This window comes from Akebia trifoliata, chromosome 14, assembly GCF_017979445.1.
Source record: "Akebia trifoliata isolate Shusen 1 chromosome 14, ASM1797944v1, whole genome shotgun sequence".
Lineage (NCBI taxonomy): Eukaryota > Viridiplantae > Streptophyta > Magnoliopsida > Ranunculales > Lardizabalaceae > Akebia > Akebia trifoliata.
In genome coordinates, this window is record NC_141388.1 from 11,919,612 (window position 1) to 11,936,572 (window position 16,961).

At 36.5% G+C, this 16,961-nt stretch overlaps 1 protein-coding gene across 1 annotated transcript; it reads right to left on the reverse strand.

The window, feature by feature from the left end:
* Window positions 1-792: 792 nt before the first annotated feature.
* LOC147386283 (calcium-dependent protein kinase 13) lies at window positions 793-13,726 on the reverse strand. The gene is made up of 8 exons (XM_086423045.1): window positions 13,585-13,726; window positions 12,719-13,438; window positions 7,373-7,516; window positions 7,020-7,172; window positions 6,286-6,401; window positions 6,021-6,188; window positions 1,542-1,772; window positions 793-1,260 (listed from the first exon to the last, which is right to left on the reverse strand). The coding sequence occupies exons 2-8, from the start codon at window positions 13,332-13,334 to the stop codon at window positions 1,102-1,104; spliced, it is 1,587 nt and encodes a 528-aa protein (XP_086279171.1). The 5' UTR covers window positions 13,335-13,438; window positions 13,585-13,726; the 3' UTR covers window positions 793-1,101.
* Window positions 13,727-16,961: the final 3,235 nt, after the last annotated feature.

Sequence of the window (16,961 nt, forward strand, 5' to 3'; positions counted from 1 at the left end):
CTATAACTTTATTTATTTTTTTATGAAATAACCATTGCCGCCACTCAGATTATTCATGTATATATATATATATATGGGTCCCGTTCAGCACCAAACATTTTGCCCAACCATTTTTGTCTTACATGGGTTAGAAGTTTTGGAATGGGCTGATTTTTGGTGATGATGATCTCCTCACCGTAGAAATCATCCTCACCAAAAATCAGCCCATTCCAAAATTTCTAACCCAAGTTTTGAAAAATATTTTGCGAAAATGTTTGGTGCTGAACATTTCCCTGTATATATATATATGTTTAACTAGTGTTCAGGCAGAGCTTGAAGAACGAGGTATTTTTGGATTCAACAGGTTCAGACTTCAGAGGCACTTGAAACTTAAAATTGGAGCCCAAGAAGATGATACCTAAAAATGGTAATCAAATGGGAGTGTAGGAACCTCGGTGATGCTATCAAACTTTTGCATACCCTTCTCTCATATGACCTTCTCTTTGAATCAAATGCCATTATATTTACAAGTTTACCACAGATGATAAGAAATGCAAATTTCATTGTCAGCAAATCACTGTTAAGAGCTTGGAACCCTGGACAGGCTGCCATTGATAAACCAGAGTAAGGTGAGGATGACATCAAGTTATCATGCCCCTTATGCACTAGCCACACACCACACACATGCTCTAGACTGCAATTATGATCAACAAACTGCGTAAGGGGCATTCAAGGAATTTCTTGTGGCAAAACTTGATGTGAAATGATCATAACCATCAGATTTCCATACTTCTCTTTTGATCAGTCATCGACTATCCAAAACAAAATTAGTACAAATCTGATTGTTACGATCAGCAGAATTTCTGAAAAGGAAGATGTCCTAAACGATTCAAGGTGTGTCTACAAATTAAAAACATTCACACTAGGGGTAAGTAAGGTGGTATAATGGACAGAATCATACATACACGGACCAGCGTTATACTCATTAATGTCTCCATGATCCTAGGGAACCACCAAATCAATGGAGCCCAGACAAATAAATCAGAGGAAAAAAATATATGCTCAAGATACACGTGGAATGCTTCGATGCTTTACATGAGTGAACCTCGCTTTGGCTATTTACTATTCATTGCTCACCGTGCCCATGTTTAGAGAACCATCCTTCATCAGCTTGATACTGAGACTGTTGAACCTCCCTCTCGAATAATGCCGAGAAGCCTTTCTCCAATCGGTTCCTGTTTTCATCATCGCTGCAAACTCATCATAGCTGATGCGTCCATCCTGCAGTTATTGTTATATAAAGATTAACATGAGACAGAAACACTGGGGAAATTGTGGGTAACAGATAATTAGATAATTAATATAGGATCGAACCAGTCTATACTGATTTCCAACAACACTGCGTTCCACAGCGCTGACATGGCAGTGTACACAGAACCATATATGCTTTCACTAGTATCTCGAGGAAAGTATCTATGGTTCTGTGTACACTGCCACATCAGCGCAGTGTCTAACGCAGTGTTGTTGGAAGTCAGTTTAGCATTTTTCTATAGGATTTTCACCTTGTCAGTGTCTACTTCTTGGAAGATATCATTTGCTACATTTGCACAGTCTGCGACTCCATCTTCCATTAAAGCATTCTGAAGCTCTTCCAGCTCAATATAACCATTACCATCCTTATCAAAGTAGGCGAAGGCCTTGTGAAGATGCTCTTCGTTAGCCATCCTTTGTAAATGGAGGGAGACAGCAACAAATTCTCCATAGTCTAGTGTTCCTTTTCCATGGGTATCTACCTGTTTTCAAACAAACTTATCTGTCAGAATCCACGAAGACTGGAGGTCTAAATAGTAAATTAACTAAACTTACATATTTGGTTGTCAATTTGGAAAAACATATTATGACATTTTCTTTCATCACTGTAGATACAAAATTTTTACATTAATCCTTAAATTCCTTCAAAATTACAAATAACCCATTTTATTTTTATAAAATATAAAAAGAGCTCCTAAAAGTTACTAATGGGCCCTGTGCACCAAAATTGGGCCCGTTTGTTAAAATTGCTTTTTATGGCAAAATCTATTGGTTCTTTCGTGTTCAAGTGATAGAAATCATGTTGTGGGCCCACAAACTTGTAAATTGGGTTAATCCACAATATCATAACTCTCAATGACAAATGGATAACTAAAAAAAAAACCAATAACCCTCACAACAGTGTTGTTGTTGCAAATCTACACACAACCCAAACAACACAGCTCTCAGTTCACAAACACACAAACAGTCACCAAGAAACCCCCAAACGGGAGTCGCAGGCCTCCAAACAGGGTTGTGGTGTTGTGTAGACCACCAAACAGCCATCAAGAAGCCCCTTAACTAGAGTCGCAGATCACCCAGCAACAGGTTAGTGCTGTCACAATCCTTCAATCTGGGATCGCAAACCACCAAACACGGCTATGTTGCTGTGCAGACCACCAAACAGCCACCAGCCCAGCATCAAAACCCATTAAATAGGTAAGATAAATCATTAAACAACTTGATCTTGGGCCCTATGGTTGTAAAGATGGGCTAAACCCACTAAGAAGTCTTTATAACTACCTGAATTGGGAAGAGCCATTTTGATCTTTAGACCATTTTGCTAAAGTCCTTTAAGTTGGGGGTAAAATTGAAAAGTCACCCTTACCTGATTCTATAAATATCAAAGCCTGAGCATTCAAAAAAAGATCCAGGATCACTTTCTTTCAAAAGACAAAAGCTCTCCCTCTAGAAAAGAAGTAACTCTCAAATTCTCTTCCAAAGACAAAGCAAAGCTCTTCAAAAGATTTGGATTTTGATTCAAGAGAAGATCAAGCCTAAAAACCCTTCTCCGAAAGTCAAGAAATCCTTCTCAACCAATAAAACGCGAAGTACGGAGAGAATAAAATCTACAGAAACCTCTACAAAAATTCAAGCATAAAAAACAACCATCTACAAGTCAAAAGTCACCTTCTTAGCCGATCATGCGCGAATCTCGGAGAGAAGAAATCTACACACACGTCATCACCACTATTTTTGCACTTGATTATTAATCAAAGGATAACACTGAGATTTGTACTCTCATTTTCATCAAAATCAATAAAATAATTTGTGATCTTGTTTCACGAATCACGAGGTAGATTCGAGAAATTTGCTGCCAAAGCAAATTTCTGGCACGCCTAGTGGGACGTTCTCATCCTCTCATCTCTCAGTTAACATCAACACCACCAACAAAAACAAAATTGATGGCTTCCAACAACACCGTCATAGCCGCATAACGGAGAAAAACAAGAAGATCGTCACCTCAAGTCCTGAATCAACTCCAGTTGGTGGCTCGCACTTGGTAGAGCCTCTCCATCAACACTGCAAGAAGCGTGTCTCCAAAATTACGTTTCCAACAAAGAAGACGTGCGCTGAGATTGAAGAAGAAAACTTTTTGGACTCTACATCTGATACGCATTCTAGTAAGGGGTCATCTAGATCTCTGTCTACCACTTCTCTATCGCAGGATCACATCTGTTAAGGCTGCAATAATGATCGGAACTACGACCATTGAAGATCAACTTGCTTAGATGACAGATGGGACAGCTGAAGAGAAAGACATCCAAATTGCTACTCTTGTTAGCAAATTCAAACTGAAGGATAAAATAGGTGAATCTAGCAGTGGACCTTCTCATCCTCTTAGATTCACCCAAGACGTAACACCACCTCCATTTTTTCCTGAGGAAAAGTTGCAAAAAAACATTTCTAGCTCACATCATTCTACACAGGACGGTATGCATACTTCTGTCGCTTATCTTTCCGTTCACCATTTATAATCAATGATCATTGACACCATTTGTGCTCTGTACGGGGGTGTGCTTCAATCAACTTTGGTTTATTCAAAACCATACACTCAACATATTGAATAAATGCGTCTACCAGTCGAATATCAACCATCAAAGTTCCAACAATTCGAAGGAAAGGGTAACCCGAAGCAGCACGTTGCCACTTCGTAGAGTCATGCAACAATGCCGACACATACGACGACTTTATGGTGAACTAGTTCGTCTGCTCACTCCGTGGCAAAGCTTTTGACTAGTACACTGACTTAGAGCCAAACTCCATTGATAGTTGGGACGAACTCGAAAAGAAATTCCTTTATCATTTCTATAGCACTCGAAGAACGATGAACATGGTGGAACTCGTTGTCGTCAAGCAACGAAAAAACAAACAAGTGATCGAATACATCAAGCATTGGAGAAATCTTTCTTTGAATTGTATGGAACGGCTTTCCCAAATTTCTGCCATTGAGATGTGCATCCAAGGAATGCATTGGGGACTTCTTTACATTTTGAAGGGGATCAAGCCTCGTACATTTGAGGAATTGGCTACTCAAGCTCATGACATGGAATAAAGTATAGCTGTCTATCAAGGTCCACAATCAAACGATCCTTGGAAGCACAAGAAGAAAAAAGCCAAGTCTTTTAAAGCAAAGGAAGCCTTAACCACCAATGTCACCACCAAACCAACCAAGATATTTGGCAAGAAGCAAAGGGAGGAGACTAGAGATGATGCATCCCAAAACAAGCCGAAGTCCTGGAAGACTCTTAAAGAACTCGGAGAAAAGGAATATCCTTTCCCAAAGTCTGATGTTCTAGGCATGTTTGATGAACTATTGAAACTTAAGATGATCAAGCTACCGCCATCCAAAAGACCAGAGGAAATGGGTCGTGACAAAGACTCGAAGTACTATCGTTGTCATCGGGTGATTAGTCTCACCCACTTGAGAAATGTTTTGTTTGGAATGAGAAGATTGTGGAGCTAGCATGCCAGGGAAAAATCGAACTTGATTTTGGCGACAATGTAACTGCTTCCAATATGACAACAGTTATATTCGGATCACTCAGTCCGACACTTTTGACAGTACCATATACAATATCTTCTTCTTCTCCATCTCAAAGTTCAGAAATTTTATCTTCACCAAAGACAATTACATTTGGATCTCTCGATCTTAACATGTTTCATCTTCCATTGGGGGCATCAATAAACCGAGGGATCACTTTCTCTCAGAAGATAGATGCACTCCCTCTAGAAAAGAAGAAGCTTTCAAGCACTCTTCTAGAGACGAAGCAAAACTCTTCAAGAGAGACTTGGATTCTAATTTAAGAGAAGATCAAGCCCAAGAGCCCTTCTCCGAAAATCAAGAAATCATTCTCAGGCAATAAAACTCGAAGCCTAGAGAAAAGAAAATCTACAGAAACTGCTGCAATAGATCAAACATCAAAAGCAACTATTTAAACGTCAAAAATCACCTTCTTGGCCGATAACGAAGCCCGGAAAAAAAAAAGCTACGCACACATACATCATCACCACTATTTTTGCACTTGATTGTGAATCAGAGGATAATACTGAGATTTGTACTTTCATTTTCTTCAAAATCAATAAATCATTTGCGATCTTGTTTCACAAATCACGAGGTAGATTCGAGAAATTTGCGGTTAACAAAATATTTACAACAAATTGTTTTTAATATATTATGGCATGTTATAGTAGAGACATGCTGTTTGAAATTCTAACAGAAAGGAAAGCAAAAAATTGAATTGGCATTCAGTGGTGAGAACTCAATTCAGGAAAATTTGAAACAAATGCATTCACAAAAACAGATGTAGCTCTAAATAGGCAATAAACTAAGAGAAAGTTGACTGAGATGGTTTGGACATGTTCAATGAAGACCAATTACCACCCCTCTATGAATAAATATTCATGTTAAAGGTTTTAAAAGAACAAGAGAAAGACCCAAAGAATGTGAATAGAGACAGCACGAGCAAATATGACTCCCTTTCAATAACAGAAGACTTGGCTCTAGACGAGTGAGATGGAGGAACGGGAGTCATTTAACCGACCCCAAATCTTTGGGATAAGGCTATGTTGTGGCAAGAACCAGATGGGCAAGGACATGGAATTTTGTGGAAGATGGTAAAAGAAACTAAGTTTACACTTTGTGTTCAAATGTAATACTTATTATTCCACAAAGTTGGGTATATGCTTACACTTTCTATAAGCATCTGTATTTCAGACTCTGCAAGCTGAGACCCGTGCTTTTGAAGTCCAGCTTTCAGTTCCTCAACTGAAACAATACCATCACCATCTGTGTCTATCTTCTTGAACATTTCTTTAATGTCTTCTACTTCTTCAGTAGATAAGTGGTCAGCAATAACCTATTTCAAAAGCACCCTTTAGATTAGATATATATAACTGACAATTCCAGTAACATAAAAAGAGGAAAGAGAAAGACTAGAGAAATGTGACACGAACCCTCAAGGCTTTTCTCTTGAACCTGTTCATCATGGAAAACTGCTTAAGCCTTGACTTGACGACATCTCCGAGAGGAACATTTGGAGCTTTTTTAGCATTTTGGAGCCAAGGATGCTCTGTAATCAGTAAAAGACACACACTGCATGTGTGAGGCTTAATAAAATTCTACAATTTCAATGTTTGAAGAGTTCTATAATCTAGCAGCTTCTGCACGTATTTTCTTCAAAATCATAAGAAGGGTCTAAACTCTAAAGAAACCAGAAGGAAATTTTCTACAGGTGACTAAATAATAACCTAGCAGTTAGACATATAGGCTAGATACTCGTACACATGCATTGGCATCTGATGTGTACAGGAGGGTTCCAACACAGCAGTGAACTTGACATGTTGAATCAATATAATTATACAACAATATCAGAAGCTATTATATGAGGTGTACATGATGACTCAAACAAAGTAGTGCTGGAAAACATACAATTATAGGATAATGTCGGAAGATGAAATTACGTAACACTGTTCACATAATTATAAGATTTAGAAACTCTATCCATTAGAATGAACTCAAAAGCTAATAGTGTTTTCCTATTAGTTCCAAAAATAGGAAGAAAGATACAATTAGACTTTCTCAAGATAACCCGATCGATATGTGTCATGTTCCATAAATTCTTTCAGGAAGTGCTTGTTGTTATTGCACGGTCGGTACGTAAATAATATATGAAAGAGATGTACAATACCAAGCACTTGCTTTGCAGTTAATCTTAGTTTTGGATCAGGCTCCAGCATTTGTCGAACCAAACTCTTAGCACTCTCTGAAACATTTGGCCAAGGATCCCGTTTGAAATCTATAAGTCCACGAAGAATGGCTTGCGCAACTCCTTGTTCTGACTCTGCATTTTAGAAAAAAAAAATCATTTAATGTGTGAGAAAAAGCAAACCCCCCCCCCCCCCCCCCCCAACCACCAGCTCTTTTTTCCACAAAAAAAAAAAAAAAGGAATGTGAGGTTGAAATCTTTAGATTATTTCAACAGAGAAGCGTAGGCAAAATAGGAAGAGGTAAATCAACAACTCCCACTAGAAAGAACCTTACCAGCCCAAAATGGAGGAACTCCACATAATAAAATGTAGAGAATGACACCTGCACTCCAAATATCTATTTCTGGTCCATAGTTCCGCTTAAGCACTTCTGGAGCCATGTAATATGGACTTCCAACAATTTCAGAGAATCTTTCACCTAGAGAGTTTAAAAGCATTAGATACAAATATCAATTGAAAGTAAAATCCATGTTCAGCTCAACAAATTTAATGAATAGAAAAGTAGTTGTGCAGAACTAGGATCATTATTTTGAATCTGCTAAACTAAAACCGGTGCATAACAATCCAGTCAGGGGAACCAAAACCAAGAAAATGTCATGCCTCATCAACAACATCCCCCATCTTTCATACTGGCCTATAATACAACACTAGAACCTACTAGCTTCAAAAGAACACAAATGAAATTATCTCAGAATCAAGTTTGCTAATGGAAGAATGCCACTAAGTGAAGTTTACCAGTGAGCAATGAAATGACCTGTGAGATATGGTTATTGCTAAGGGAATGTGATCCATGTCCACAAGATTAGACAGAGTGATAAATCAAGATAAAAAATCAGGCTAATTGTTCTTGTCCAGTTTAACTTCCAAGAATTCTTATATATATCATGTCTAACAAATTGAAAGTACATACATTTACATGAACCATCAAAAAACAGAGTTTTCAAGCTCATCAAACAGCTAAAACAAACAGACTGCACGTGTATGTAGAGCCCCACGCATGAGTGAACACAAACAATTAATGCAGACAATAATGTGCCATGTGAAACAAAGGTTCTCCAGAATTTAATATATTTATATCGAGGTTATCCATGAAGTACTCTTAAATGTGTATAAAATAATCCTAGAGTACCTATTCTCTGGTCATTTTGTTCTAGAGGTCTCAAAGAACTGCTTAAAACTCCATTCCACCAAGTGTGGGGCTAGTTGTTGTCCGCTAGGCAACTCAATATTTGATGCCCAACTCATTTTGCAAGCCCTAGCAGACCAGTGAAACAAACAATCCTTTTTGTTTGACACCCACAAAATGCCCCTAAATATTCCTCATTGGAAAAAAAAAAAAATCTGCTTGATCTAGTTGGCTGCAGGTAATGGAAACTCGTTCAGAAGTGTAGACGGACTATTGCTTACGATTCTTGGGAAACTTATGATAATGATGGTATAACCTAGTTAACTTCTTCACAAGGCAATCAACCCACTGCAACTCCAAGAAACACAATGATAGAATTGGTCTAGCACCACTAAGATGGTACCTAACTCTCCAACCTAAAGCCTATGGGAAGTCATGGCAATACTTGCATGACCTCCCTGAAAAGAGTAAGAACTCAACTAAGAGTCACTATTGCTTATAACCTACCCAGTCTTGCGGGTACATAAGAAAAGTTCTCACATGCTCCCCCACAAGAGCGATTTTTGTTTGTACTAATCTGCCTCAAGGATGGTCAATGTCCTTTCTTGACTGAAATGGCTGCTTTATAAGTATCAAGAAATTTATTTACGAGCTCTTCTTTCAAGCTCCTCTATTTGGGCACCTACAACTTATATTCCTCAGTGATCAAGAGCCCATCCTTAGTTCAGAACCTCCTGGATTTTCCCTCTCTATGGTTATTGCCCAAGTATTTCGCCACGAAGTCCCCAATCAATCATACAGCTAAGAATTGTTCCTTTAAGTTGGGAAATCATTGCTACCTTCCTTAGCTCTAGAGAGACCAACTTTGCTTTTGAATTAACACTTGCCTGATTACCACTATCTTGTTTATGATACAATATTGCTGAACTTGCCCAAATGTATGGACAATGAGCTTGATTTTACTTTGTTTTTTTTTTTTTTAAACTTAATCTATTCCCACTTCGGAAGTATTCATGGCCACATCGTCTACCTAACACCATATTGTGAGCCCAATGCGTAGTGTCACAATTTCCATAAGCAGTGTGTTGCACAACCATCAGCATCTACCCCTCATGAAATGAGTAGCAGTATAAAGTCATTGAACCAAACTTTTAAGCCATGGGATGTGACACTTGCATGAGTACATTGTAAGGTCAAAGATTTTTATGCACGCACATCCAAGGGCTGATTGCAAGCCATCTAAAACTCTTTGTACATTGATTCTCATGCATGGCCTTTGATAAGGGGATAAACAATTCTTTCTATGAAACTAGAAGGTGGTATGGATAAAATAAGAGAGAGAACTTTGAGCACTAAAAGCTAAGATTTCTTAGAGAGAAATCTAGGAAAACCTCTTGCTGATCCAAACAATCCCCAAGTTCACATAGGAACCATAATCAAATGTTTCTATGTATGCTTCATAACATCTACTTATTCAAAAATAAACCCTAAAACCTAACACAAGGATCAAGTAAATCTAGATGGTACCATTTATGATTATGCCCCTTCCACTCTATTCTCTCTGCATTTGGCGCCACAACGGCCATGATGTTGGCAATCGGAATAACCCTAAGAGAATCCAACACCTTTTACTCAATAGAATGATCCCCATACTACCATAGCCAACATTAAAATCTCAAACCATGGGATGCTTTGCATTCATGAATTAGGCCAAAAACCCATGAAGCAATCTCTCCCAATGAGATAGTTACCATAGCCATTAGGCCAACATAGTGATTCTCAATCTTTAGAGATTCTTTTTTTTTTTTTTTTACTTTGGCGGGCCACGTACTAACCACCCTGCACGTGTATAACAGTTAAATATAGCCACTTTATGTGGAGGGGCATATAAAGATTCGAAGGTATGACATGGGCAGCAAACCCAGTCGCCCTTACCATCTAAACTAACCCCTGGTGGGTTCAATCTTGGGACATTATCGTGCATCATTCTCACAGAAGAGGGTAGGAATTAATGAAGGGGTGTTCTCTTCAACAAGATGTTCCCTATTAAATTCCTTACCAACACTACTTCCCACTTTGGGATACATTGCACACACGCATTTCACTTCATATCATGTTGCACACATTAAGGTGCAAGGAATTAAAAACAGGCTCTCTCATGGGATGACCCTAAAATTCTAAGAAAAATAAAGTTCCCAACCATGGGCACATACCATTAATACATTTACACTTCATCAAATAAGGCAAAGGAACAAGGATAATCCCTCTCATGGATATATCAAAAATCTAAGTGCCTAAATCAACCACACCATATGCACACACTTGCATTTTAATTCCACCTTTTTGCACTTAGCTTTATCATCATCCTTTCATTACAAATGCATTGATAGACTTAGGCCAAGACTTCTCAAGGTCATTGAGGTAGTCTAACCGGCAGTCTTATAATCTTGAATTCCCATTTTGGAACACTCTGATTTTACTTTCAAAATCCACTTCAATTTAACACTAAAATCCCCAAAAGTAGCCAATGTTTAGGTAACCACTAAGGTGGGAAGAATGGGTGCCTAACACCTTCCCCCTTCTTCAATCGAGCTCCCTTGCCAAAATCTCATGGTTTGACCAATCAGGAGTCAATATTTTCTTAAAGTAAAATTTAAGGAAAAATTGATTCCAGGTGATCATGCACAAACTTTTAAATTATATGACTGGTGGCGACTCCAAATTCAAGTAGTATGGGATTAACCGAAAATCATATAACAACAGAAATTAGAATTAGCTCTCCTATGCATCCAACGACTTTCCAATTAGATATTGAGTCAAATGGCAACCTTTTTAGAGTTAATGAATCTAGACCCAAGAAATTTTGAGAAAAGGGACCTTTTTCATGGCATCTTGTCGGTGTGGCTTTAAAGAACTCCTGGTCTCGATCATTGGCCATATGAAGGCCTATATTTTGGTTTGTGCCGAACTTTCTTCAAGAGATCAATTAGTGTAGCAATCAATTAAGTGTATCATTGATGAACCACTAGAATTGAAAGTTCTAAGAAACTAAGCTTAGCCATCTTGGTGAGAGTGTAAAATCCTTTAATAGCATTGTTGTCCCCTCCCCATCTTTAGCGCTTATATCTCCAATCCAATGTCGTATGCACAATACTTCTCTTTCGTCACATATAATGTTCTAAGTATGTAGAAGACGATCCTTAGAAGATGAATATACTCCTCTACGGTCTTCATATGCACAACAATGTAAACATGGCAGTGTAAAATATGTTCATTCATGAGTGGGAATAACAAGATTGGTGAAGATAAAGTAAAAAAAAGCTTCAGTATTGTAATTTAATCCCCATCTAAAGCCAGGATCTACTATCTCAAACAAGAGAGTAGGTAGCAATTGTGTTGAGCTGGCTCGTAATCATCCACATCTCAAAGAACATATGTTCCACAAACATATCTGAAAATCAAATACAAACAAGCCTCCTCCTGAGGCAGCTTTCCTTAGAAGTGAAAATTCCATCTTAGAATTCGAAACTTGTGCATAAGACCATATACTTCAATAGGTATATGGTCAACTGGGTTTGCTCCCCAGGTCACACCTTCGAATCCCTATATGCCCCTCCACATAAAGTGGCTATATTAATTGTTGTACACGTGCAGGGTGGTTGGTACGTGCGGTCCGCCAAAGCAAAAAAAAAAAAAAAAAGTGGCCTGGTCAAGTCAACAGTCTTTCATTCTTCCTACGAGAATGCGGATTAAAACCCATCTTGAAGAAGGTCAAACAAGAACTTATAATCACAATGTATCCATATACTTTGTAGGCGATCTCCATAGAATTGCTTCTTTCTTCTTCTTTTTTTTTTTTTCTCTTTTTTTGATAAAGAAGATTTCATTCAATAAAAATAAAAAAAGCGAGGTAGGGCGAGATGACCAACCAAGTGAAAACACTACTCACTAGCAATACAACAAACCCTCTACTAATTACCTACAAAACCTTTGACCAAAGAAATAAAAGACTCAAAATTGACAAGATTGTTCCTTGGGTATCAAGCAATTGTCCTTCAAAAGTACAAGTATTACACTCCTTCCAAACTCCCCAACAGATTGCGAAGGCTGTGACGCAATTGTTTCTTTCTCAAAAACTCTTCACTTCAGGAAAACCAACAAAATAGAGACTCATTCCAAGTTTTGTGGTCACAAATCATTCTCTTCTAGAATCATGTAATTCAAAATAATTGCAAATTAATCTGTAGATGCTAATATTTGGTCTAAGATTGTAAATTTTTTCCAGAAAAGTTTTGATTAGTGGCAGTACTAATGTTTAGTTAGAACCATTGGCTAAAAATGGAGTAAACAGAATCTCAGAATATCAGGGATTAGATTCCCACTAACTTCTGCCTTTTTTTTTTCTTTTCAAGATAGAATCCTATCATACCTATCCAATCTAAAAAAAGATAAAATCTTAAAAACCAAGAAAATGACAGTAGTTCGAATTCAAACCAGGCTTGAAGAATATCGACAATCCAAAATCAATGGCCTTCAAAGGCGAATTTTCCTTCTTGTTTGCAAATAAGAAATTCTCTGGCTTCAAGTCCCTATGTATCACTCCATGTTTGTGACAAAGCTGAACGACCTCAACAATAGTCCGAGTGACCGCAGCTGCAGCTCTCTCGGTATAGTGCCCACGAGCAACGATCCGATCGAACAACTCTCCACCCTCGCATAACTCCATCACCAAATGAACCGCATTGTCATCCTCGCACGCCTCCTTCAAGCTCACAATACTTGAATTCTTCGGCAAATGCTTCATGATTGCTACTTCTCTCCTCACATCTTCGACATCCACCGCAGTCCGAAGCTTCCTCTTCGAAATCGATTTACAAGCCAAAAGCTCCTTCGATTGACGATCGATACATAGATAAGTGACGCCAAACTCTCCTCGCCCTAATTCCCTATCCACCAAGTATTTCTCCTCAATTCCTTCCTTCGAGATCCCATTCAACACTGTAATCGTCTTCTTCGCTCCCGTATCTTTACGGCCATGATCATGAGAAGAGAAATTCGATTTCACGTCCTCTCTAGCAACAGCAGAAGGAGATCTGCAACAGTTTCCCATCCAATCGATCCAGATTTTTACAAAGATCACACCAAAAACCTTGAAGAAACCCTAAGCCTAGCTAGGGTTTTAACTTCACATGACGAACAAACACTAACCCTAACCTGAAGTGAAGAAAAGTAGAGTTCAGACTTCAGAGAAAGAAAGAGAGAGAGAGCAGAGAAAAGATGAAGAAAACGAAAGGTGTTTTTCTGGTAAAAAGAGTTTCTGCAATTAGTGATGTGTACGGTCACGGTTCAGGTGTGATTACGTGCTTTTCAGCTGGGTTGCTGTCGGACATTGGAGTCCCGTCTTTTGATTTGGATGATCATTGAGATACTAACAGTAATGATTTAATGACCATCCAACGGTGAGAAAACCAACAGTTCATCCGTTTTATTGGCTTTTTTTTCTTTTATTTTTCAGCTTTCGCACTGTAAGTTTTGTCGGTTAACGGAAAGACTAGAACGGTCGGAATGGGCGGGGAATCGAAGAATAAAAGTTTGCTATAACACAGATGAGCAAACTTTGATCCACATTCCTTCAAAATGCCACGTGGATTCATTTTTTTCATTTTTTTTTTATTTTTCAGATAAATCTAATCGAGAACTTAAAGAGGAATCCATGGTACAAACTTGTAGATTTCATGAAAAAAATACAGATTTAATAGAAAAAGTTCAAAAATAAAATCTTTTTTGAATTTGACTGTAGTTGTTGAAAATAGATGATCATCGAACTCCCAAATTTAAAATTAAAATTTAACTTTGAAAATTAAATTTTTAATATTTAATTTTTAAAATTTTAAAATTTTAAATTTTTGTCTTTTATAATTATGTGGCATCCTAACATATTTTTGTATATTCCAAATTCATATTGTTAGAATCACTCCAAACTATGTTAAATAACAAAGTACCCTAATAAATTTAAATTTTATGATGTGATCTCACTTTAGAGTTTGCTATGTAACAAATTTGATAAAGTGAGGTTTGATGAGTAACAAACTTCATAAAGAAAAGTTTTCTTGGAATTATCAAAATTTCAAGGGAGTTTTTATAATAAAAATGCAACAGTTGGGTCCCGAGTCAAATCTCTCTTGATTCAAATTAATTACTTTTAGTGTGTAATCCACTAAGGAGCCTACCAAGTATTTATGATTTGACGGGCCTCATGATTATGCCACGTGGCATATAATATCGGTGCTGTATCAATTTTTTTTTTTGTTTTTTTTGAAATCTTTGGATACATTTTTGTTTTGGAGGGTTGTTTGTAATTTGTGAGAAGCTACAAAACGGAAAACCTAAAGTAAGGGAACTTGTACTTTAGATCTCCTTGGTTGCAACTAAACATGAATCTCTGGTCCCACCTTGTAAAATACTCAGATTGCTAAGATGATTTAGAGTCGTTGGATTGGAGCTTTATTTCATCTTAGATTTTATGAACAATTCCATTTGTAGATACAAAAGCTGTTGATGAAAATTTTGTTTGAATCCAATGGCTATACTCGTGAGTGAAGCTGATTTTTGATGGAAATGTTCACTAACAAAATGGTTGGGAATTTCTCTTTTTCTTCTTTTTAAATATGACTTTTGTGGTGCATAATTGCACATTTTCCTTGGAAAATGAATTTCTGACCTCCCTTGGAGTAAAAAATATTTTTCCATCCTAACCCCGAATTTTTTTTTTTTTTTTGATTTTTCAAAATCATTTCCCTTGTAAAGAGAAAGATGCGTTTAGTTGTCTCTTTTATTTGAAATGTACTAGAATCTAGGGGACCAGTTTATCTCATTGTGTTTAGTGTTTAGTGATGCTTTTATATATATATATATATATAAAATGTGGAAATCTATAGTGGGTGCCATATGATACTCTAACAACTTGTCTTTCTCCATGTTTGCTTGTGTTTTGAGTATAAGTGATTATAGTAAGTGCTACTTAAGTACGTGGCTTGGCATATCGTGATTGGTCTATTTCCATGAAATTGATTCCTAATATGGCTTTTCCAAGTTCAAACGATACTTGAAACACATTATCAAACATACGGCTGAGATGAGAGGAAAAGCATAGATTTCATTGGGATCGTACATGTCTCCTTAGATCATTATCTCATCTCAGTCATTCATTTGATGGGGAATCTCAAACCTCAATTGAGGCTAGTGTTATTTTATGGGATATTTATGAAAAAGTCATCAACTTTTGAAGAATTTATGATTTCGGATCACTGTTCATTTTAATAAATAAAACGTGAATGATAACGAATTCAGAGGTTTTTAAAATGATTATTTCGCAAGTTAAAAATGACTAATTGTAAATAGTCACTTTAAAACCACCAAATTCCTTATTATTCTAAATCTTTTTTTTTTTTTTTTAATTTTATAACAAAAACGTAATCATTCACATTTTGGTAATTAAAATGAACAGTTAGGTGGAATCGTAGCTAACTCATTTTCAACTCACGAAATGGTAATATGTTGTTTTAGGTCATGATTGCCCTTTAAATATTAGGTAAAATCAGGTTATATGTGAATATGATGAGATTCCTAGATGAATTCTAATGAAGTTCTCATATAAATTGAAAAGAAGTGGTGGCAATTGCATTTACATGAATTGCAAAAATTAGTAAGATTAGAATTGTCTTTATAAATAAAGAGATTATTTTATAAATTTCAAGTAGATATTTCAACTTTATAATGTGTTGTGTCATGTAATGTACTCCGAAAACATTTTGGTAATAATAAAAAATAAATTAATGTGAATTTGCATCAATAATACTCGTCCTTCTCTAATTGCAATAGTAAATATAATTTGAGCTATTCTTTTAAAAATTGAAAATAGATGATTTAGTTTAAAATGTAGAAGTGGTTCAACACCAAAATTTGAGTGCTCATTAATGCCCCCAATTTTATATTTGATCTTAATATAATCATACATTTTTGATAAAAAAAAACCAAGAAAATTTCAACTCCTCACATTGCTTCATTTTTAAAATTACAAAAATATCCTCTCTTTTTTTTCATTTTACCATGTAATCTTTAAAAATCCTTTAATCCATATTTTAAATTACAAATAAACGCTTTCCATACATGTGTGTTTGCACATGCCACCTTTTAGTTTTTGCCTTTGTTTAAATAAATAAAAACACTAATTAATGCATATTTGCATCAACAATACTCACCTTTATCCACCATTATAATAATTAGAGGGTGGCATCTGTAAACAAACATGTATATGAACGGTTTATTTGTAATTTAAAATATTAATTAAAGAATATTTTTGAAGAATAGCGAAGATGGTATGCAACTAGGGAGGAGGATTGAAACTCTCCTCCCACACCTCAACAGATGTCAGCCATAATTGAAGGATTTAATGTCCAAAATATCTCCTTATTTAAATTTCCTTGGATTTTGGCTTATGTGGTATGTATTGAGGTGTGGAATGAGGATTTCAATCCTCACCCTAGGTGCATATGATCTGGATTCTTTGAAGAATACATAGTTTAAAAAAAAAAAAGATACTTTTGTAATTTTGAAAGCTAATCAGTGAGTTTAGGACGTGTGATCACAATATTCTTGATTTTTTTTTTTTATATCAACAAGACCATGATTATCTTAAGTTTAAAAGTAAAGGTTGGGGCATTTTTGGAATCCAAAT

Bases quoted from the DNA above. Each gene is read 5' to 3' on its own strand.
- LOC147386283 (XM_086423045.1), bottom strand. From the start codon at position 13,334: ATGGGAAACTGTTGCAGATCTCCTTCTGCTGTTGCTAGAGAGGACGTG. The intron at 6,402-7,019 runs GTATTGTACATC...TACTGATTACAG, and splicing joins AACTGCAAAGCAAGTGCTTG to AGCATCCTTGGCTCCAAAAT. The intron at 1,261-1,541 runs GTGAAAATCCTA...CAATAACTGCAG, and splicing joins AAGAAGTAGACACTGACAAG to GATGGACGCATCAGCTATGA.